This window comes from Colletotrichum jinshuiense, chromosome 2, assembly GCF_051148585.1.
Source record: "Colletotrichum jinshuiense chromosome 2, complete sequence".
Taxonomy (NCBI): domain Eukaryota; kingdom Fungi; phylum Ascomycota; class Sordariomycetes; order Glomerellales; family Glomerellaceae; genus Colletotrichum; species Colletotrichum jinshuiense.
In genome coordinates, this window is record NC_139309.1 from 1,606,969 (window position 1) to 1,630,058 (window position 23,090).

A 23,090-nucleotide genomic window follows, 5' to 3' on the forward strand; every position below is an offset into this window, starting at 1 on the left:
GTTGAGGCAATTGATACGCTGTTGGTGGGGATGTGGATATGTGTGGTGTTGTGATGCTGGGCCTGGAGCACGTCATCGGACCTCGCGACCGGCACATGGTTATCTGCCATCCGGCGAGCCATACTATCGGGTATCGGAGGCTACATAGGCTTAGGTAAGGACGGAAAGGTTTTAAGCTTCATTCTCGAAAGCTTGACAATGACTGCTTCTTTTCATCCGACAGTCAATTCAAGTGGGAAAGACGTTTAATTGAAATCCCCAGAATGCATTTCAAGTCGTCGTTGTTGGCCTCCACGGCGCTGCTTCTTGCCGGCAAAGTTACCGCCGCGCAGGATGCTCAGACTCCCCTTGGTGGCTCCGGCCAGGATCCGGTATCGCAAACTTCACGGCCCAACATTGTCTTCGTCTTGACCGACGACCAGGACCTTCACATGAACTCATTGGAGCACATTCCTCTCATCCAGAAGCGACTCATTGAACAAGGCACACTGTACAAGAAGCACTTTTGCACGACAGCAGTTTGCTGCCCTTCGCGCGCCAGTTTATGGACGGGCAAACTTGCTCACAACACTAATGTTACCGACCTCAACCCGCCTTACGGTAAGACACCGATGCCACAATCAGATGTTCAACCGATGTCTGCTGTTGATATTTGAGACTAATTGGGATTATTCAGGCGGATTCCCCATTTTTGTCAAGAATGGTCACAATGAGAACTACTTGCCGGTTTGGCTGCAGAATGCTGGGTACAACACTTTCTACACCGGTAAGATGTTCAATGCCCACACCGTCTGGAACTACGACAGCCCCCACCTGAAGGGCTGGAACTCTTCCGTAAGTATTTACCCCGTGTGCCCTTGCATAGCGTCCACGCTCCTTTCCTAATCCACCCCAGGACTTCCTCCTGGACCCCAACACCTATGACTATTACAACGCCACCTTCCAGCGCAACCGTGACAAGCCAGTCAATCATCTTGGCGAATACTCTACCGACCTGGTTGCAAACAAGGCCTATGGATTCCTCGATGAAGCTGTTGAGGCGGGCAAGCCCTTCTTTCTGGGCATTGCCCCCATCGCTCCCCATAGCAACGTCAACGCTAGCATCTTAAACCCCGTAAAGGGCCCCGACGATGATGTTCCCGTCTCCGACGACAAATTCAGAACCAACATCCCTAAGGCTGCAAAGAGACACGAGCATCTGTTCAACGACGCCAAGGTCCCAAGAACAGAAAACTTTAACCCGGACAAGCCCTCGGGTGCCGACTGGATCCGTCGCCAGCCCAAACTGACAGACGAGAACGTTGCGTACAACGACAAGCACTACCAAGGCCGTCTACGCGCCCTGCAGGCCGTCGACGAGCTTGTTGACGGGCTCGTTGATAGGCTTGAGAAGCATGGCATCTTGGAGAATACATACATCTTCTACACGACTGACAATGGCTACCACATTAGCCAGCACCGGCTGCAGCCCGGTAAGGAGTGTGGATACGAGGAGGACATTAATATCCCTCTTATTGTCCGTGGCCCCGGTGTCCCCAAGGGAGGCATTACTCAAGCCGTTACGGCCCACGTCGATCTCGTTCCCACTATCCTGTCCCTTGCAGGTGCCCCGTTGAGAGCTGACTTTGACGGCGCTCCGATCCCTCTTTCCACGAAAGACCTTGCCGAGTCCCCACTAACCCGCGAGCACGTCAACGTTGAGTACTGGGGCTGGGCTATCACCGAGAGCAAATATGGCTTCAATGGAGACGACACCAAACGCATTTTCAACAACACATACAAGGCCCTACGAGTGATTGGTGAAGGATACAACCTGTACTACTCAGTCTGGTGCACGAACGAGCACGAGCTCTATGACATGACTGTGAGTTAACATGTAATGCTCTTCAATATCTAGAGTTGCTAACTTTTCTCCTTAGACCGACCCTGGCCAGCTGCACAATCTTCTGCATGCCGATGAGGCAGCTCTTGCTGCAGATGCCACCATCCTCGGCTACCCTTTGGAGACAGTCATCCCCAGACTTGACTCACTCCTGTTTGTCCTCAAGTCCTGCAAGGGCACTACCTGCTCGCAGCCATGGCATGCGCTTCACCCATCAGGCAATGTTGGCAGTCTACGCGAAGCACTTGTACCTCGCTTTGACGACTTCTATACCCAACAGGCTCGTGTGCAATTTGATCACTGCGAACTCGGACACATTATCGCAGCCGAGGGACCTCAGTTTGAACATGATGGGGCAGTTTACTGGAAAGGGTCGAAGTGGAGTGACTGGACTTAGAAGCTGCATGTGATTGTGCAAAGAGGATAGCAGGAGCGTCAGGTAGCTTGAATATCGAAGTTACACACAATCTTGGTACACTTACCCGAGATCTTTTTCTGGCATCCTCCCTGACCCTTTATGTCGTACAAAACGGATATTCCCCATCATACGGTCCGAACGCCTAATGAAAGGCACGAAACCAGGAGTTCAGACTAAGAGTTATAGCTCTGCCTGACTCCACCCCCCTGCCGAAACATCATGGCATCTTACCCCACTTTTCGTTCGGAACTAGGAATAATCTTCCAAACTATTCCGGAACCTGGAATTAAGATTCCTTTGAACTAAATTCACATGGGTTTCATTCGGACTTGTACCTGCTAGACATCTTAAGGCCGAAACTTTTGACTATTGGGGCTTTATTCGTCATCATCCGATCTTGTGGAAGCTTTCACTGCTAGGGAGATTTAAACTAAATTAATGGTCTCCCCCACCTCTCAGTTCCATCATCACTCCAGATATTTTGACGATTACTCGACGTACCGCCTCCTTGTATCAGTTTATTTTCTACCTAAAATCTTTGGATCAGTTCCATTAACCAGTTCACCATGGGTATCTACGAAGGCCGTTGTAATTGCGGCTCGATTAAGGTGGTTCTGAAGGAGAAACCAGACACTGTTGTCGTCTGCCATTGGTATGTACTGTTACGCTTTCCCCGCCATACTTGACCTGCAACATGCAACAACTAACCAGTTATCCGAGCAGCGCAAATTGTAAACGTGCTGGCGGTCGTAAGTCATTTCAGTACCTTGGCATCTGGATCAGACTACTTACAGAAAACAGCATTCTCCATGAACTTCTTTGTCGAAGAGGGTCAGTGGGAAATTGACGATGGTCAACACACTCTGTCGGAGTACTTGGATCAGAATACTGATTCAGGGAACACTATACATGTAAGCGCCTTTACAGCGAACCATTCAATGGCAAGAAGTTAATAGGTTCATCAAAGCGTTTTTTCTGTCGGAATTGTGGAAGGTAATATTGTTTACACATGTGGGCCGCGGGCTTTTACTGATTAAAAATCCAGCCCCGTCAAGACCACGACTCCAGCGATCCCGGATAAAACCTTGATCAAGGCATCTCTGTTCAATGATATCCCCACTAAGAAGAAAGAAGTGTATTCGGAAAAGGCCTTGACCTGGGCATAATCTAGCATTTGATGCCTGGGTAGAGTGCCTCCCTCCTTTGTGACGATTTGGTGGAAACGCCAGCCAATCTCAAAGGGGAGAGATGAGCTGCGATAGGTTGTTCGGACTTTAGCTCGCTGGGTTGGGATATGAAAAATGTGCAGATAAACTGCTTTGCTAATGTGACTCTAAATGCCAAATGAAACTTTTTACACGCTCTTCAGAATCCTGTTCCAAACCCGAGCCAAGTGTATTCAATCCGACCTCAGTACGGCAACGCTTATTGATAATTATCGGAGCTTCCAGACGCAAAATTCTATGATTATCCTAGACCCCACCGCCCGCCTTCGAGTTTCCAAACTCGCCTTTGTATGTTCTCTCTACTATTCTTGTGCTGTTCAAAGGGAATGTCCTGTTGGACCCTCTGTACTCCCCGAGACTGGGCGGTAGGTCTCGGACTCTGGTTCCCCAGCTACTCTCACGTCGACCTAATGTCAACACCAGCTCTTTGCCTTCAGTGAAGAAGCTGTGATCGACCCAATTCTTTCTGTACGGCTCACCGTTCAGAGTAGCGTTTTGGATGTAAATGTTGCGATATGACGAGTCGAAGTTGATGTTCCGAACGCGGGCTGTGTTTCCTGTTTGGGGGTGCGTGATTTCGACGCTCTCAAAGAACGGGGGGATAATCAAATAAACATCTTGACCCGGATTCGGGAACAGGCCCATCATAGAGAACGCCAGGAAAGATCCCATGGCACCACTGTCGTCATTTCCAGGGAGGCCGGCCGGATCTGGCGAAAAAAATGCTGGGATGTAGTAATGCGCCCTTTTGGCCGACAGGGCTGGGCGTCCGGCGTAGTGGTATTGGAAAACCGTGAGGAATGCTGGCTCATTCCCGATATAGGTAATATTCTGGTCGTGCAAGAAGTTCAGTCTACGAACAAAAGCGTTCGCGCCGCCATAAGTGCTTATGAGTGTTGCCTGGTCGTGAGGAACAAAGCTGACGGTGTTAGTGGGTCATAATCTCTGTAAATGAGGACAGGAACGTAAACTTACAAGCCATACTCCCAGAGGCTGCTCTCAAAGGTTTCGGGTCCGTTATTCTGCAGAGAGCAGACACTCTGTCCGTCCAGATTACTGCAGTTCAGGGGATTCTGGTATGCCCATGTCTGGTTAAGGAACTTCGGCTCGAAGAACCCTCTGAAACCTGTGTCAGTGCCGTTGAAGAATGCCGACTTTTGGTCCTGTTTATACAGGTTTCGCCAATTGCCGCTTGACGCAATGTATTTCTCACGATCCTCGTCTTTGCCCATCTTGTGGGCCATTTGTGCGATGCAAAAGTCGTTGTAGCTGTATTCGAGCGTTCGCGAGACGCTTCTCGTTAGAGTCCCGAAGCCCTTGACGTCGAAGTCCTGCACTGGGATGTACCCTAGTTTCTTCCAGCTGTCCATGCCTCCGCGACCGTTCACGCTCCAGTCAAACGGCTCTACCTCCGCATCTTTTACTACAGCCTCGTAGCCCTTGTCCCAGTCAATGCCTTCTGTGATGTTCTTCAGATAGGCATCCGCCAAGACGTTGTCCGCGTTTGAACCACCCTGAGTAAGCCCTTTGCAAAGACTCATTCGGCAATCAGGCAGCCAGCCAAGATGAACGTAGGTATCGATCAGAGATCGAACCATCTCGGCGACAGATGTTGGGTCTATAACAACCAGGAACGGTATCTGCGAGCGGAAAGAGTCCCACAGGCAGTAAAACGAGTCCCAGTACGGTTCCTTGCTTTTCCAAAGCGGATTCTCGCCGGTATAGTTCTGCGGGTTGACCATGGTTCTGTAGATGCCGCTGTAAAAATTCCTTGCAAAGGATTCGTTGACTCTGTCTGTGTTGACTTTGATGGGGCTGAGCTTCTTGCGCCAAATGTCTGTCGCCTGTTGCGAGACTCGTTCAAAGTTGTAATCGGGAATTTCGCTCTCGGCATGAGCACATGCACGATCCGCGCTGATGAAACTGGTTGCGACGCGTGCGGTGATGGGTTGGTCTGCGGACTTGAAGCGCACGAAGGCACCGCCAGGTAAAGGATAACCGTTGATCGACCGTGAGATGGTCATCTCCTTGACTTCAGTACTGGCACGGCTATCCGCAAAGATACCGTTGTCAAGAATCTCAGCACCCTGGAAGTCCGTACAAAAGTAAAGAACAAATGTGCCGCTGCCAAAGCTTGGTTGGAAGCGCGCGTTCCCTGTGATCCGCCCTGTGGTGTTATTGACTCTGATTGTGGCGTTATCCTGTCTCGTGTCGGCCAAATCCGATAGATCCTGCAGAATGAGAGGTTGGCCAGCCTGCGGAAAATTGAATCTAAACAGCGATGCGTGTTGCGTCGTCGTCATCTCAACCCTGATGCCGTCCCTCAATGTGATATTGAATAATCCGGGTTTTGCGATCACATCATTTTGGTCGAAGTATCCATACTTCGCTCTGGACTTCTTCGGAAATGAGCACCAGTTGATCACGCCGCTAGGACATGTAGTGTATGCGAAGAGAGGGAAGTTCCCCAACGACGGGGAACCGCCAGTACCGGAGTCGTGCATCATTGAGAATCCAGTGACTGGGTTCCCATCCAGAGTGAAGCCGCCCTGGTTGGAGCTGCTGTTGGTGTCTGCAGATGCCTTGGCCATGCCGTACGGCAATGTTGCGCCGACAAACACATTGCCGCCATTTCTCGACCCGATGAGGGGATCAACATATTGCAGGGGATCGAAGCTGTCTTCCGCGAGCACAGCGGCAGAGTTGGTTAGGTCGGAAGAGCCGGAAACCCAGTTTGAGGCCGAGTGTGCGGCATGAGAGACTGCGTGTTGTAAGGAAGGTAGATGGGTCTCTGGCATGAGAAACCAGCGGAACACCGCCGCGACGCCATGAAATGACCACAACTCTCCCCACATTGTACGACCTTTTCGATTAAGGTTGATTGATGAATGAGGTCCAGAGCATCTTCCGTGAGTGCCAGATTTTTCATTCTGTCTATACTATAATAACTGGCTGTTACCGTGACCACGTGACGAAACGTCAAAGCTAAATTGGTCTGAAGTTGCAGCAAAGTTTCCTCCGAGCTCTCCTCGAGACATCCTGCGAGCCATCTTGAAGCAGCTATTGAGCATCATGGCGTACGGGAAACACCCATTATTTTACGACCGTAACTATTATGAACACATATTCATACAGGCAAAATATGGTCTTATTCTGCTGATTTAACCGTATTTTACGTTTTTGATTGATGCTCTAAATCCCAGGTTACACGCGGCGACCGAACAGGTTCTTGTTGGTCGCATTGATCCAGCGCCGCTTGGGCTGATATCCTAGCACCGTCAAGCAGTTGCAGTGGAAACCTAAAGAACGGGGCTAACGCTGGCACATCTCGCAAACCCAACCGTTTCAAATCAGAAACATTGATTTGGCTTTAGCCTGTTCCGTTTCTATGTTTCCCTCTCGAGTCAGATTGTTTTTGGTCCGTGAGGGATAGTTCGTGGCCGTCGCTCTGTTCTGCGAGCCCACAGCGACACTTCCCACCGACCCATCACACTCTTTCAGCTTCGAGAAACTGTTTCTAGAAGCTGCGAGTTATAAAAGTTAGGATGAACGATGGTTGAGTGATGCTGCATAATGATATCGGGCCTGCACCTATTGATGTCACATTTTAGGCGTGCAATTTTGCTCAAAATTTTCACCCCGCGATGAGCCAAGTATGATGATGGAACAACAAAGAATACACTTTTAATGGACGATTGAACACCGAATTTCGTGTCACACTCCTCACAGTGACACATGTACGACGGGTCAACGGTATCAAACTGAGGACGTCGGAGTTTGGCATGTTCAATTGCGTCAGTGATGGCCCGGGTTGTGGATCGTTTGTCCGAACTCTCCAGGTCTTTTGAAACAACCCATACGCAAACAAATTGTTTGATTATATTAGGTACCCCGTTGTGAGTTTTGCTGGGTGAGCAGCCGGGTCAGTCAGTGATCCGGGCAGAATCTGGGGAGGTCGTTAACAGAGGTTATTGCTTCGAGAACAAAAGAAAATCCAGCAAATCCATGTATTCTGAAATCAGCGTTAGTCTATGAAACAACTTCGCAAAATGTGTTGAACTCTTTGGATACTCTAGCTTCGTGGTCAGGTTGTATATTCAGCTTTGTGTGCGGTACAGAAATTTGGCAGCCAGCCATCTACATATCTCAACTTGCAGACTCCTCCGTATCGAACTCATCGATAACACTTCGGGGTTTCACAAAGCTTCCCAATGGCTGATACTTCAGATGAGAGAAGCCGAAAGATTCAGGCCCGCCAATCTCGATGCCTCTCTCCGAGCCAGTCCAACGATCACTAGCCGAAATTCCCAGAACTATAACCAATAGTCCATATCTGTACTCTGGCGTACCAATGGCCTCACCGTTCTGCGCATCAATAACTGCAATTAGATCTGGCACAATCGCCAGCACATCTTCTTGCTTCTCTTTTCCGGCCTCTTCGGGGCCGGAAGTGGCAGAAGCAGTCCTAACAGCGGCAATGTTCTCATTCTTGAATGGAATTTTGACAAAGCCTTTGAACTCCTGGCCGCTTCCCGGTTGTCCCGGTTCGTCCGAATCCGAGACATCCGCACCTTGGATGATGCATTCGCCATAGACATGGCCCTTTCGCAGAACTCGCTCGACGCCCACGATCTTGCCCTTCCAGAGCACCTTTGCAGATCCCTGCCCACCGCACTCCTCGATGATTGTCTCTGCAACATTGTCGACGCGGTTGAGCTTTCTAGCCTTGGCTACAGCACGGCCAATCCTCCACGACTGTGAAAGAGTGTGTTCCACCACCCACCTCTTGGTCTCGGCTCCCGTCACAGGAGGGTCAGCAACAGCGACTTGCGAACCCATCTCCGCCAGGGCAGCACGCATGACGCGCTCAACCTGCTTATCCGACGAGGCACGGGACATGGTGACAATGTTCCCGTTGCCATCGCTCATGGTTACTGGAGACCAGATAGGAGTTCGCTCGTTAAAGACGACGGGAGTTGTCTGCCATTTAGTTGGATACGCTCGGCCCATCCAGTCACCATCAACAGCAGGGACATTCATGTTGGTGCTGGAGCCAATCATCATGCTCTGCAGACCGTTGGCGCCGCCAATCTCAACGGAAATCATGTGCGTTGGGGGTGTGCCGATGTGCCTGTACATTTCCTCCTGTGCCTCTTGCATTTCGTCGGCAGATTTCTTCTCGATGGCCACGGTGGGAGACCCAGCATAGCCTCCACAACCGACAAGAGCATCGTCCGCAATATCGTGAGGATTGACGACTCTGACTACTGCGCCCTTTCGAAGTTTCTCTCGAAGAATTATTTGCTGAGAATAAGGAGAGCCACCGCCGCCAGTGCCGAGGATGTAACATCCGATGCTGATCCAATCAAGATCTGTCTCACTGATGTACCAGACACGACCCTTGACGACGGGCTTATAAGTCAAGACATCGATCTCCTCCCTTGCTTGGGACCGGCTGGTATTGGTCACTCTGGTGGCGGATGCCTCATTCTCAGTTGAATCCTCGTCGTTCAGGGGGATAGACGACAAGTCGGTCCGGGAGAAGTCAAAGTCTCCAGCAGCACGAACAATGAAGCGCGTCTTGTTCGCAATGTACTGCACAAGTCAGCTGAGGCCTTTCACACCGTGTCCAAGTTACTTACAGCTAGGGGGATCGTATCCTTGTCGACGATCTCAACGGACGAAGGGACCGCACCTGCAGCGGTAGCCTTGATCTTAGCCTCCTCCTCGACCTCCTTCAGAATTTCCTGGGTTGTTCTAGACTCCGTCGATTTGACCGTGTCGACTGTAGCACTGACACGTGCAATGGCCGCTCCGATGGCGTTTGCGACTCCCGCCCATTGCGGTTTTAGCACTTTACTAGCCCCCCTTAGCTCATCTGGCGCGATGACGGCGCCACCGCCAACAAGAAGAACGGGAATATCATTGGGTGATGTCTTCATCGTATCGATAACCTTCTCAATCTTCTGCCTAACGATGGCGGTGAACTGAGCCAACCTCTCGCCATCGAGTGCGCCCTGGACCAACCTCGCATCTCCGATGGCAAGAGACGCCGTCGGGTTTGCCAAAACCGTGCAGTCTGTCGCGGTTAGGGTGGAACCACCAAAGACGACAGCCTCCGTCTTGATTTTGTAGCCGACGCTGTCAGGTCCGACTATCAGCTTGTCGACACCATTTCGGACTATGGAGCCTCCACCCAGGCCGATGCTCTTGACGTCTGGGCAGGAGAAGTTGAGGCGGACACCGGCGAACTCGCTGTAGGCGGCTTGCTGGCGGGGAAAGCCGTTGGCCTGCAGGAGACCAACGTCGGTAGTTGTGCCGCCAATGTCGACTACCATAACGGCTTCTTCGAGTTGGTCTTGGACCAAGAAGGCAGCACCTCGCATACTGTTGGTCGGTCCGCTGGAAAATGTCCGAATGGGGAGGTTAGCGGCCATCTCTCCCGACAGGATGGTGCCGTCGTTTTGGGAAATGAAGACAGGGCAGCGGAGGCCCAGTCTCTTGATAGGCTCTTGGAATGATTTAATGGTCTTGCGGGCAAAGTTCAACACCGTTGCGTTCAAAATCGCCGCGTTCTCTCGTTCTTGGAATCCCAAGTTCGCAACATCCTTGGAGCAGGTGACAGTGCAACCCGGCAGTTCTGAGCGGACAATATCGGCTGCTCGCTCTTCCTGTCGCTCAGTCGTATCGATAGGGCTGAAAATGCCGTTCAACACAACGTTTTTGATCCCTTTCTCCCGAATAATGGCGCACTGAGCCTTGATTTCTTCGGGGTCAATGTCGGAGATCAAAAAGCCGTCAACTTCCAGTCCGCCATTACAGAGAGCATAGTGGCCCAAAATCAGATCGCGCAAATCCTCTGGCCAATCTATGCAGGGAGGGTCGTGTTTAGAAAACTGGCTCGTCAGTCTGATAACGGCCACGGGCGCCAGACGCGATGCGTCTCTTTCGATAAGAGCGTTGACGAAGTGTGTCGTTCCAATCGTAACGCTGGCGATCTCATCGGGCTCGATCTTAGAGGACTCGAACATGGTTACGATGGCATTGTTGATGCCTTCGCTGGGGTTTGTGGTCGTCGGCGACTTGTGCCACGCGATGATGCCTTTGTCTGCCTCAGATGCCCGGGAGGGATCAAGCACAACACCGTCAGTGTTCGTTCCGCCGACATCGACGCCGATGCGGAGATGTCGCGACCCCGACACCATGGTTTTGGCTGTGCAATGAGTTCAAGTCGTGATTTGCAGGTAATTTCAGTCCCTCTAAACCGTCGAACAGTCAAAATTCGTCTTTCTTGTTGTTCGCTGATGATGACTTGCGCGCAAATCGCTCGTAGAGGGGTTCACATCAAGGTGGGATATGGGATGTGGGGGGAAAAGAGGGCAACCGCCGCTCGGAGACCGAGATCCCGATGCCTGAACGGCGACGGGCTCGGACCGGCCCGCCAAGCACGGCAGACGCGGGCTACATCCAAAGCCTCCTCCATTGAAATCCGGACGTTGATGCCGAAGTTGCTGCCTGCGAATTCGCAGATGCCTATCACAGGTTGTACCCACCATCGTGGGCTGTCATCAATAGGGCCCTGGCACTTTTTTGGGCCACTTTGCTCTAAGACAACGCGAACTCGGTCATTTTCGCCCGACTGGCGATTGCGTGATCGCAGAGACACCGAGACGGCCTCTTGGCGTATTTAAACAACGCCGACGGCCCCCAGCAGTACCGGCACAGCTTTCTATAACCGTGCAGCCAAGCGAGCGGCCTCTTTGCCTAACCTGCCCGTGCAGGAGGCGCCGGAACCAGAGCCGTGGGATTTCCACCAAAAGGGTGTTTGCATTTTAATGCTTGCATGTGCATTCAGACGCAGAGTCGATGCTCGGCAACCCCCGATAGCGCGAAGGCTTTTCTTCTCCGCGTCCTTTGGCGAGATTCGGATAGGCCTCTCGCCGGATGCTGAGTGCTCCCTTTGTGTCTTCAAGAATGCAGGAAAATCATATGTCGTGGCGATCCTGTGGCCAATTCTGGTCATGGTTTCGTCAATACCCGAACTGCTCGCGATGGATTTGACGATCCAGGGCATCTCCTGCTCCGATCGGTATTGATAACCTCTTCAAGCGAAGCTGACTCACCAACAGGTAGCTTTCACTGTGATATCTGACATGTTCGCGGGATGTGGATGGGGGAATGGGGGTGTGAGTTGGACGGGTGGGAGCGTGCATGCATGCCGCCTCAGAAACATATGAAGAAAATCATATTTCGTACTTGATCTCCCCATCCATTCACAGTCCCTTACTCCTTGCACACTACCATGCACGAGCTCCAGTCGGACAAGACCCTTGATCGAGATGGCACATGCAAGGGCGAGGCATGGAAGATATCGCACCTCCGGGAGAGAGCCACCCGAAGACTCAAGTCTATTGCGACATTTTCACTTTGACCTACCTTCCATCCCCTTTGAAGACGTCCGAATGCGCGATGAGAGAATTACGACGATCTATTACGTTCTAGGCCACCTCCGTCACGACTGACGATGCCTAGCTTTGCGGTGATGCCGTTCTCAAGTTTGCGGCTGTCGCGAGCGTGGGTAAGTGACTCAAAACTAGCTCTGCAATTTGATCATTCATCACCACTTCGCACCAGGGATCCATGCACACACATCACATCCGCATAGTGCCGATAGAACGGAGGAGGGTGGCCTCCCCGGCTTGCTTCCATTGGCATGCCTGAAAAGTTTGTGTCTTGCTCTGGCGTCGAGCTAGATGCCTCCTGCCGACAAGCATGCATGTCTAACCAAAGTGTCCCGTTCAGCTGGGACGCAAGAGTGACGCTGCATTATACACTCTCTCAAGGATCCTTCGATTTATTCGCGTAATAGTCCCAAAGCATTTCCTTGGCTAAACACTCCCCTGCCATATACTTGACGCAAATTTTGCCTGTTCATTGAGTAGGCGTGACGGGATCCAAGACACTTCAGCTTGGTCGACTTGGAAAACTTGGATGCAAGTAGATTCAGCCTCCATTCTCCTCCGGTTTTGCCTCCGCCACCCCCTCTCACATCGCGTGACAAGTTGCTGTTTGTGTGGGGAGACCAAGAAGACCAAGAATACCAAGAGAGACTGTCTAACTGTCACCCGATCGTTCCTGTGAAGAAGTTTCTTCCCGTACGGTCTTGGCTACCCTCCCGCGATGCCCAGACCGAACAAGCAACAACAAGCTCACGATTCAAGCATCGAGGACAAGAAAGAGTGTGTGTTGGGGCGGCTGGGCGCGGGCGCAAGTTCATGGGCGGCGAGAAGGGGGATGGCGCGATGGCAGCGGACGAGGTGAAAGAGAGATTGCGAAAACTCTAAGACCATGCCATTGGGCGATCCCCGGTAGGGACTTGTACCGGGCACCAGAATGCCAAGCTGCCCTCACCAGAACGAGGCATGGGCGCCGTCAGGTTCGAGTTGGGATTTTGTTTGTTTGGCGCGGGTGTGCGATCCCTTAGGAATCGGGAGGATCCTCTCCAACGCTGGTCTCATTTGCGCCAAGAATTGCGTGCTTGACACCATCGTCCAATATGCTACCCGGGACCCAATCTTTTTTTCTCCAACACCACCCCCCAGCCCGTCTCCTCCCCCATGTGCCCCCCGGCCCCTCACCACGCATCTTCCAGCCCCACGAGTCCAAAGAAAACAGACGAACAGGGGTCAACCTTCTTAGCCTCTTAGAACCAACTCTTTTTTCTTCCCCCTCGCTGCCGTGGCTATGGAAAGCGAGGGGGGAGGGAAAGGGTGCTGACAATCAATGAGTGACATTGTCGATTTTCCCATCTCGGGTCTTCGGCAGGCCATCTGGGTCGCACGAAACACTGACTATGCTAGACATGGCATCGCGGACGAACAGGACAGTGGTAACCGGCAAACCGTCTGGCATTTAAGCTTAATGAGAGGAGCTTTGCCCCGGCATGCTGGAAGAGCAGACTTGCAAAGGTCCAGGCCAGTGTAAACGCAGTCACTGTACCGCCAGCCAGGTGTACGCACACCGCGTGCCGCGGAGAAAGGGTCTTTGGTAAACTTTTCTCGGCCGTTTGCTAGTGCCTGCACCACCAGTTTCACTGCCCGCGATGTCCGGCCTGCTCAACGTCCCAGACATACCGCGAGTTTGAGGCCTTTTTTTTTTTCTTTCTTTTGGTCTGGAACACCATTAGGCCATCCTCTACCGATCAGCCCCAGCGCCAGCTTCCATGACGCTCGCCCGTCCATCCTTGACTGGCGAGGAAGAAGCCGAAGGCGCCACGCTGGTCATGGAGAGCCGATCTTGTGTCCAAGAGGTTGGAGAGGCAAAAAGACAGTAGAATACCGCGACCTCGTCCCACTGGGCCCCCCAGGTCTGTGAGTCTCTGCATGTGTTAGCCGCGCAGTAGCTGCTTCTGCACATGGGCCATGCCGAATCGAGGTCAGCCCGGTGCTTACAGAAACTGATGGCGGAAATGCTTCTGTGACAGCTCTCCCGCCCGCCCCCACGCCGCCCGAGAGTCATCATCCCGGCCGACGAGGGGGCACGAATCATCTTGTAGTAATTAGCCTGTGGCAAGCAAGACAGCCCCCTTGAGTGGTGTTATTGAGGGCTCGCATTCCGCGCCAAAGTACGAGCCTACCTGCACAAGTACATACACAAATAGTCAAATACGCTTTCGAGCGACAGAGCAGGACCCTTATTAGCTCGGTCCGATATGGGGGTATTAGTGCCCACCCCACCCTCCCCAGTTCCCCCGGTGTGGCCTAGGCTCGCCGTATTAATGCTACTCCCCAACATGGGCCATCCCAATGGGTTGGTTAGATTGGGGAGAGAAGAAAGCGTGCGAACGAACAAACAGACTCAAAATCAGCCGCTCTTGAGAGGAAGGCGAAGAAGGGTGTCCACCCCATGCGACGCCATAAAGATTGATAATGTCGTCAGAAAATGGCTTTCACTCGCGTACACCCCCCCGGCGGCATGTGGGAGTGCGACTTCACAGGGCTCCAATCGAGCCCTTGGCGAGGCCTGGACGATCCGAAGCCACGCTTCTTGGCGACGCGGCCAAGCTTTGCTCCCAAGAAGGCATAGCATCACCATGGTTTTCTCGTCTTGTCGCCGCATATAAGGTCCCTATCCGGCCATGTCTCCATCGGTTACCTCGTCCGTTCCTCGGCCAGGCAATCCCTCTTAATACCCCATCGTCTCCTCCGTGGTCTTCGTTCCATTGACCCTTCACTTCATTGCCCATCTGTCTAGTCATTCCGAGGCAGAATCATCTCTGATTCATCCGCTGTAAGAAAAAGACACTCCGGAAGACAGTCACGCCACACGTTCGCCATGCCGTCCAACGTCGGACGAACCCTGGCCAAGGGCCTCGGTATCGATGTGGACGCCCGATACCGCAACGAACCCACCGAGGCAGTCCAGTCTGCCGCCGCCTCTTTCAACTCCGTCGAGCAGTACGAGGAGAGAGAGCCTACCGTCGCGGAGTTTCTTCACGACCATCGTCCCACTGTTCACGGCGCCGTCAACTACCTCAAGAGCTTGTTCCCATTTTGGTCCTGGATTTTCCACTACAACGCAACATGGCTCCTCGGAGACATCATCGCAGGTATGTTTTCCCTTTGATATGATTGGAGGCAGGTCTCACGAAGCCTCAACTCCAACGTGTCTACTCCACACGCCGAGAGAAAATGTCTCTGTGGCTGACTGGTCTCGTGCAGGTGTCACGGTCGGTTTCGTGGTCATTCCCCAGGGTATGGCTTATGCACTCCTGGCCCAATTGACTCCTGAGTACGGCCTCTACACCTCATTCGTCGGCTTCCTCTTGTACTGGGCGTTCGCAACGTCCAAGGACATCACCATCGGAACTGTCGCCGTCATGTCCCAGCTGGTCGGCAACATCGTTCTCCGTGTGCGGGACACCCACCCGCAATTTGAAGGCCCTCAAATCGCCCAGGCATTGGCTGTCATCTCTGGCGCCGTCCTGCTGTTTATCGGTCTGGTCCGGTTGGGTTGGATTGTCGAGTTCATCCCCCTCGTTGCCATCACATCCTTCATGACTGGTGCCGCCATCAGCATCGCCGCCGGCCAGGTCCCCGCTCTCCTCGGTCTGCAGGGCGTCAACACCCGTAACCCCACCTACCAGGTCATCATTGATTTCCTCAAGGCGTTGCCCACTGGCAGACTTGATGCGGCCATGGGTGTCTCGGCCCTGGCTTTGCTGTATGGCATTCGCGCCTTCTGCAACATCATGTCGAACCGCCAGCCCCACAGGAAGAAGTTCTGGTTCTTCATGTCGACTCTCCGCATGGCCTTTGTCATTCTTCTGTACGTCCTGATCAGCTGGCTCGTCAACCGCCACGTCAACTGGGACGCCAAGAAGGCCAAGTTCAAGATTCTGGGCAAGGTCCCAAGTGGTTTCCAGCACACCGGAGCCCCCGACATCAACACTGAGCTTCTGGGGGCCATCGCGCCCGACTTGCCTGTCACCATCATTGTCCTCATCATTGAGCACATTGCCATCTCCAAGTCCTTCGGAAGAGTCAACAACTACGTCATCAACCCCTCGCAGGAGCTGGTCGCCGTTGGCTTCACCAACCTGTTCGGTCCCTTCCTTGGCGCCTACCCCGCCACCGGTTCTTTCTCCCGAACTGCCATCAAGTCCAAGGCCGGTGTCCGCACTCCCCTGGCCGGTATCTTCACCGCTGTCATCGTCCTTCTGGCCTTGTACGCGTTGACTTCCGTCTTCTTCTACATCCCCATGGCCACCCTTGCCGGACTGATTATCCACGCTGTTGGTGATCTTATCACGCCCCCCAAGGTTGTGTACCAGTTCTGGGAAGTCTCGCCCCTTGAGGTCTTCATCTTCTTCGGCGGTGTCTTGCTCACCATCTTCACCAACATCGAGAACGGCATCTACCTCACCATGTGCGCCTCTGCCGCGCTCCTGCTGGTCCGTCTCGCCAAGGCCAAGGGCCACTTCCTCGGCCGTGTCAAGGTCTACCGCGCCACCAAGGATACTGCCGGCAAGGGCGTTCCCTTCAACGAGGCTGGAGAGGTCATTGAGATCCCGTCTCGCGAGGCCTACATCCCCCTCGCCAAGGACGACGGCTCGAACCCGAACATTGACATTCAGACCCCCTACCCCGGCATCTTCGTCTACCGTTTCGGCGAGGGCTTCAACTACACCAACCAGGCACATTACATGGATGGGCTGGTCGCTTACGTTCAGGCAAACGCCCGCCGGACGATCCTCGACAGATACGAGAAGCTTGGTGTAAGTCCAGACGCCCTCACAATTTCTGTTCATATTCTCCCAGACCAGACACTGACATGTACTTCTTGCAGGACCGTCCCTGGAACGACCCCGGCCCGCGCCGCGGAGCCAAGATTGACCTGGACGACAACCGCCCCATTGTTCGCGCCGTCATTCTCGACTGCTCCGCCGTCAACAACATTGACGTCACCTCCATCCAAGGCCTCATCGACGTCCGTAACCAACTGGACCACTACGCCGAGCCCGAGGTCGTCGAGTGGCACTTCGCCAACGTCAACAACCGCTGGACCCGCCGTGCCCTCGCCGCCGCCGGCTTCGGCTTCCCCTCGGTCAAGGACGAGGGCAACTTCGGCCGCTGGAAGCCCATCTACAGCTTCGCGCCCATCGACTCGGGCTCCAACCACGAACCGCACATCACATCCCAGCGCAGCCGCGACGAGGAGGAGGACGTCATCGCCCCGACAAGCAAGGGCAACGATGGCGCCGCACCCGTTGTGGGCCGCGGCGACGGCAAGCTTGCCGCTGTGCAGGGCATGAACCGGCCGTTCTTCCACATTGATGTTGCCGCCGCCGTGGAGAGCGCCGTGCTGAATGCGGAGAGCAAGACCGAGGCGTCGCCGGCGAACTCGGTCATCAAGAGCGGTTAGGGAGTTTCACGACGTATGAGCGAGCTTGCGGGCGTAGTTGTTCTTAAAGACATAGAGATACAGATACCAATGTGTATGTTGCTGCATATGCCAGTCTAGGGGGTTGTGCCGAGTTGATACCAAAACCTTACTACATCTTATAATTCAATCATTCAATGCACTCTCACTCTTCAATCGAGGCATGGCCGCTCCGTGAAGCCCTGATGGCGTTGTTTCAAGATTTTATCCGTGCATTGTGCGTAGCGAGTTGGTCTGAAACGCAGGTGATGCATCTTGGCGTCAACGTCGCTGTCGTCTAATCGCAGCGGACGATCAAATGGAAAGGTACCGGCACTTTGGCTTGGATCGGAATCTTGCCTTTGCAAAAAAACAAAAACACCCAGAGAGTCATCAGTCAGACTGCTCTCGAAATGCGCATACCGTCAAGTGCGATCCTCGCGGCCGCCTGGCTCGCCTCGGCAGCCCTCGCGATGCCTCAAGTAGTGGACCGCGACGATCCACCCGCGTCGCCGCCGGCACTCCCGAAACCCATCGAAACGGCCGACGAAGCCGAAGTCAACACGCCCAACACCACCGCGCCGCAGCAGGACGACAAGCCGCCCATCCCCATCACAGTACAGCTCTTCGCCAGCTCGCCGGGCGTCAAGGCATGCCGCGGCGGGTCGTTTGCGAGGCTGGAGCTGCCAAAGAACGCGTCGACGGATCCGCTCTTCACGACGGCGGCCGGGCAGTGCTACGCGCTGTCCGACACGGCGCAGTGCGGAATATTCATGGGAAACAAGGCGGACGGGTGCGAGGCGAGGCTCTACCGGGGGGAGAGGTGCACGGCGTTCTCCAACCTCGCCGTCTTCCAGGAGGAGATGCGGCCGGTGGGAGGGTTCTTCTCCAGCATCAGCATCAAGTGCGGCGTCGTACCCATCGAACCCAAGCCTCTGAGTCTGGGCGGGCTCGGCGGGAAGATGCAGAAGCCTGTCCAAGGGAAGCGTGCGAGGGCTGCAGGTGCGATCGATGCGGCGATGCAGGCCGGCTGAAGGGGGGGGAGAGGGTTGCTTGGCAGGTGTTGGGCACGAATCAAGACGCCCGGTCGAGAACTGGGGAGACAGGCGTCGCCTACGTAGACGTTTATTTTCGATACCGCACGACTAATGATAATGAGAGTTCACGACGCTAGAGTCTAAAAGACAGAGAGAGGCGTCCGATTAGGTGTGGCCCTAGCCATCCTGGTAAGCCGCCGCTTAATCCATTTTTGGTGTGGCACAAGGAAAGCATGACAGGAGACAGCCGCCAGACTTCGGCTCCCTAAGCCGAACTCTCTTTCCTCTGACTGGTTCTCGATTCCTCGGACTTGTTACGCTGGTGGCGACCAAAAACAACCACCGTCGAGCCATAGGGAGGATCAAACAGGAGGGGGCCATAGCCGGACCACTTGTTGGTGTTCACGGCTGGTCTGTGCCACTGGAAAATGTGAGACACCGTCCTGCTGGCAGTGTGAAGGCATCCGGCCCCCCGTTTCTGTAGTCTTTCGAAATGGCACTGATGAGAGAGATCACTGTGAGCTAGATATTTCCCAACTTCAACGTTTTCAAGAGATTTCCTATTGACTAGTTACCGGAAAGTGTTCGAGGCGCAGAAAGCGCTCAGTGCACCCGCGACGTCCCAAGTCTTTTTCTGGTGTGGCCGCACCCAAGACAACAGACCGTCTGATCTGAGGTCCCAAATGTGTCATCTCGTCTCAGAAACTCCGGCCCCCTGCACTGACAAGAAAAACCCCCCCAATTATGGCACATATAACGACGCGGGCTTCCATGCTCCCCTTTCTACAACGTCCGCTGCCGCTTTCCCTTCCTCTCCTTGACGCAACTTTTTCCCTTCTTTTTTGCGTACATTACTTCACTTCTCAGTGGCCGGCCACTTTTTTTTTAAACTTTCGGGTGTCATTATCGGGTGGTTTCTGTCACAGTCCTCTCGTTCTCCATCTTCATAAGCACCCCCCCCCCCCCCCCGATAATACTCAGTATACGCCAATACAACACCGAGTGTTGAGCAGAAATATAACAAACAAGAGAAAAACAGACAAGATGCACAGTGTTTCATTCGCTCAGCTCTTTCTGGCGGTCTCCGTCTTCGCCGGCGCCGCGCTCGGCAAGGCGATCGAGATCCCCGGCGTCGCCGCCGTCGTCGTCCGCCAAACCACACCGGCCGTGTCGACCATCATGTCGTGCGGCGAGTACTCCCGCATCGCCAACCTCTCTACCGTCGGCGCCAACAGCACCTACCGCGCCACCTTCTTCGAGGCCTCCCCCAACGGCAACCAGTTCAACGCCGAGGTCCTCGACACCGCCATCGCCAAGCTGCCCTCCGTCATCATGGACAGGGCGCTGAACGAGGCCTGCGGAAACCTGACCGCCCTCGCCATCCAGGAGGCCGCCAACAACTTCACCCTGCGAACCGTTCTCCAATTCTCCAACATCCCGCCTCCCGAGCCCCTCGACACCTCGACGCACATCATCTTTGTCTGCTTGGGCGCCGTGTTTTTCATGGGTGGAACTTGGATCGCCATGCCGTAAGGCACAGTGTGTTGAGCTGGGGCATTTGCTGGGCACATTGACGGTGGGAGGAACAGCTGAGGCCAGGTAATGTCCGGGTCGGGGGCACTGCAAAGGCTTTAATACACCTCAATTGCAACCGGCCGGCTTGAAACTTGCTTCTTTCGATAGGGAATGGGAAGTCGATTACGCTTAGCGTGGTGTTACGTCAATATAAATAACTACGATACCCGATTTGAGTTATACGTCTGCAGTAATTTGACTGCGTCCCTATATACAGTCTTTGATTGCCGAGTAGTGCCCTGTGAATGTCTCAAAGGCTAGTGAAACAAAGATGGTCCAGTGCTGTAGTCAAGCAACAGCGTAGCTCAAGTTGTATGAACTGGCTCATGGCCCGTCTAAACGCGGTACTGGTTTAGTGGACTGGATAGATAACGACAGCTTTGTATCAAAACCTCTATTCTTGGTAACTGCGACAGACGACATCACAAGGTGGCCCATAAGAAGCTATACGCTTTCTCAATCTTCTCAGATAATCAAATGCTTTATGAATCGAAATCTAAAAATGCTGATTTATCCCATCAAGTGCTTCGCATCACAGGGGCTCCAATGCCCCTTGTCCACTAATCGGGCCAACCTCCGTGTCTCTTGCCAGCTTGTTCCGCACCTTCAACTGGCTCTGGTCAACCCAATTTCCATGAACCTGCGCCTTGACATGGAAAGGTAACTGAATCACGGCAATCGGGTTCTCAAAATCCTTCGTGTCCAACACCACAATCTCGTTCCTGTTGGCGCCTCGCCGCTCGACCATAGTCATGACCCACCCGTCTCCCTCGGGTGCGTCGTCGCTCCTCGGAATGAAGATTGGTTCCTGGCAAAAGGACTCGGGTCCAGCGTGAAAGTACTTTGTCTGTTTGGTGGCCGAGTTGTGCATTGCCAGGCCGTTGAGCCCGTCCACGATGGTGTGGCCGTCGCCGTTCTGCTGCTCGTGTATGAAGACGTTGATCCACACAAAGTTGTACGGCTTGGAAAGGAAGCGCTCGTCAAGCCGGGGGAATTCCGCCGGGATGTCTAGAATGATTTCCGGATCCGGAACGGTGCTGTTTGTAGGCTGTGAGAGGTCAAATTTCCAGCGGACGTAATCCGACTTTGGGTCTGGAGGTGGGTGTCTCCCTTCATTTGTCGGGAAGAAGGGGAATCCGTTGTCATGCACTCGGGTTGTCTCCATGAACAGAGTCCCGTCGTCGCCCTCCCAAGCGCCTCCCGTATGGATGAGCATGCAATTTTTCCAAGAGTAGACTCGGCTCTCGCCGGGACTCCATCCCGGCGGCAGTGGGGTTGTGCTTCGGCGCGGGACTACAATGAAGGTTGCAGGAAGATCATAGTCCCATGCCCAGTGGTGCCCTCCCTTCTTCATCCGGTCCACGCTGGCTTCGAAAGGCCAAAGGGTCAAGATCAGCCAGTTGGGCGTGATTGCACAATCGTGTATGGGCGCGCACCAGGGCGATTTGATCCACTGTTCATCGTGCTTCACCCCTTGGCTGTCGAGCGCGTAGATGACAATGTCGAGCGATGCAAGCCCCTTGGCCTCATACCCAAACACCACCAGCTCATTAGTGTACGGGTCGACTTTCGGGTGTGCTGTGAACGTCTTGGCCTTGACCTGCGGCCCAAATGGGTCGTAATTGATGGTTTCCAGAGTATGGGGGTCTACCGCGTAAGGTAACCCTCCCTCCTTCAAAGCAAGGAACTTATCGGCCCAGAGCACGACATTGGTGTTTGCGGTCGAGTCCACCGCAGCGCGGACACAAGGATGGTGCGTAAAGGGGTTGCGGTAGAGGCCGAAGAGAGCCTTGTTCGCCTTGCGCTCCAGCTTGTAACGCTCCGTCTCGACGTAACGCATCTTCATGTCAACCCGCCCATCCTTTATCCGGAATGCCGAGATGTTACCATCTCCGTCAAGCGGGACGTTGCCGGGATGTGGTGGCACGAAGGGGTCCGTCATGACCCTGTAGAAGGTTCCATCGATCTCCTTTGGGATTTCACCAAGGACCACCAAGTCGCCTATTTCGCCCTCGAGACGGCACGGTAGGTTCGACCCAGCTAGGTCGTATGCCACCGGCCACTTGGTGCTTAACACACGAGTCGATTTGGATGAGGCGATAATTTCGGGCGTGTCATCTTCCGTGCGGCTAGGAGCCATTGTTGGGTCTGATCTGTTATTGGAGTAGAAGAATTATGTTCCTGATCTGCATCAGAGCATGTTACTGGATAGTCCAAATGCATCGCCGCAGAAAGGCGATCTTATAAAAGACCTGCCGGACGGACTATTTTGGAACCTCGTCAAACAGCGACGCATCCGATCCGGATATATGGAATAACTGCAACTACCGAAACACCTCTCCTTGGCAAGTTATTATAAGGTTCACCGGCCGTTGCCTCGTGGTGTGTTACTAGTCTCCTTCCCCAAGATTCCCCGCATCGAGGGCGGCCGACTCTGGGGACTCGGCGCCAGTCAAAGACCCGTGCGCGGTTACCCCCACCGGGCAACCCCCAGCAGTTGGCGGCGAGATGCGTTGGAAATTATCAATCACGGAAGCATTTCTTGCCCGTCGTCCCTACCGTTGGAAAGGAACGATTACACGTCATCTCGCGGCCGGCAGTTGAAAGCAATCCGTTCAACTCGGCCTGAAACCCCATGTGATACTAGCTTGGACCCATACATTGTACTAGTATGGCTTTTTATTCTTTTGTGTGGGGGATTACCATTGACTTGGTTCACATTGGCTGCTTGGTCACGGGCCCGGTCCTTTGCAGCTGCCATTAGGTTTCATTGGTACTACTCCGTATACCTAGCTGTCTTCCAGGGAGCTGTCGGCATCGTGCCGAGTATGAACGGGTCCGTGCAACAGCAGCTTGGAGAGGGCGACGAACAGCAGACGGAGACGGGGAAAACAACGGCTCATCCACGATTATCTCCTTGCCTGACTACATAGCTTAGACCAGCAAGCAAAGCCTCGTAACTCTCTATATGATGAGTTGGCTTTCGCAGCCCTCCTTTCGCCCGGTCAGCTCATGTTGCTCCCCACCCATGC

General features: G+C 53.7%; 7 protein-coding genes across 7 annotated transcripts; 4 read left to right on the plus strand and 3 right to left on the minus strand.

Annotated features, from left to right (window-relative positions):
• Positions 1-263: 263 nt before the first annotated feature.
• Positions 264-2,279, plus strand: EsH8_II_000439 (sulfatase family protein; the record flags this gene model as incomplete). Its single annotated transcript, XM_083263737.1, has 4 exons — positions 264-600; positions 677-834; positions 896-1,864; positions 1,920-2,279. 4 exons carry the CDS (start codon positions 264-266, stop codon positions 2,277-2,279), a joined length of 1,824 nt encoding a protein of 607 aa, XP_083121059.1.
• Positions 2,280-3,772: 1,493 nt separating this feature from the next.
• Positions 3,773-6,381, minus strand: EsH8_II_000440 (GH92 family glycosyl hydrolase; the record flags this gene model as incomplete). Its single annotated transcript, XM_083263738.1, has 2 exons — positions 3,773-4,445; positions 4,502-6,381. The coding sequence occupies 2 exons, from the start codon at positions 6,379-6,381 to the stop codon at positions 3,773-3,775; spliced, it is 2,553 nt and encodes an 850-aa protein (XP_083121060.1).
• A 1,291-nt stretch (positions 6,382-7,672) lies between these two features.
• Positions 7,673-10,731, minus strand: EsH8_II_000441 (hydantoinase/oxoprolinase family protein; the record flags this gene model as incomplete). Its single annotated transcript, XM_083263739.1, has 2 exons — positions 7,673-9,121; positions 9,169-10,731. The coding sequence occupies 2 exons, from the start codon at positions 10,729-10,731 to the stop codon at positions 7,673-7,675; spliced, it is 3,012 nt and encodes a 1,003-aa protein (XP_083121061.1).
• A 4,129-nt stretch (positions 10,732-14,860) lies between these two features.
• EsH8_II_000442 (SLC26/SulP family anion transporter) lies at positions 14,861-17,449 on the plus strand (the record flags this gene model as incomplete). The annotated part of the gene is made up of 3 exons (XM_083263740.1): positions 14,861-15,134; positions 15,247-16,802; positions 16,874-17,449. The coding sequence occupies 3 exons, from the start codon at positions 14,861-14,863 to the stop codon at positions 17,447-17,449; spliced, it is 2,406 nt and encodes an 801-aa protein (XP_083121062.1).
• Positions 17,450-17,859: 410 nt separating this feature from the next.
• Positions 17,860-18,480, plus strand: EsH8_II_000443 (uncharacterized protein; the record flags this gene model as incomplete). Its single annotated transcript, XM_083263741.1, has 1 exon — positions 17,860-18,480. The coding sequence occupies one exon, from the start codon at positions 17,860-17,862 to the stop codon at positions 18,478-18,480; it is 621 nt and encodes a 206-aa protein (XP_083121063.1).
• A 1,047-nt stretch (positions 18,481-19,527) lies between these two features.
• Positions 19,528-20,016, plus strand: EsH8_II_000444 (uncharacterized protein; the record flags this gene model as incomplete). The annotated part of the gene is made up of 1 exon (XM_083263742.1): positions 19,528-20,016. The coding sequence occupies one exon, from the start codon at positions 19,528-19,530 to the stop codon at positions 20,014-20,016; it is 489 nt and encodes a 162-aa protein (XP_083121064.1).
• A 574-nt stretch (positions 20,017-20,590) lies between these two features.
• On the minus strand, positions 20,591-22,198 carry EsH8_II_000445 (carotenoid oxygenase; the record flags this gene model as incomplete). The annotated part of the gene is made up of 1 exon (XM_083263743.1): positions 20,591-22,198. The coding sequence occupies one exon, from the start codon at positions 22,196-22,198 to the stop codon at positions 20,591-20,593; it is 1,608 nt and encodes a 535-aa protein (XP_083121065.1).
• Between the last annotated feature and the right edge of the window lie 892 nt (positions 22,199-23,090).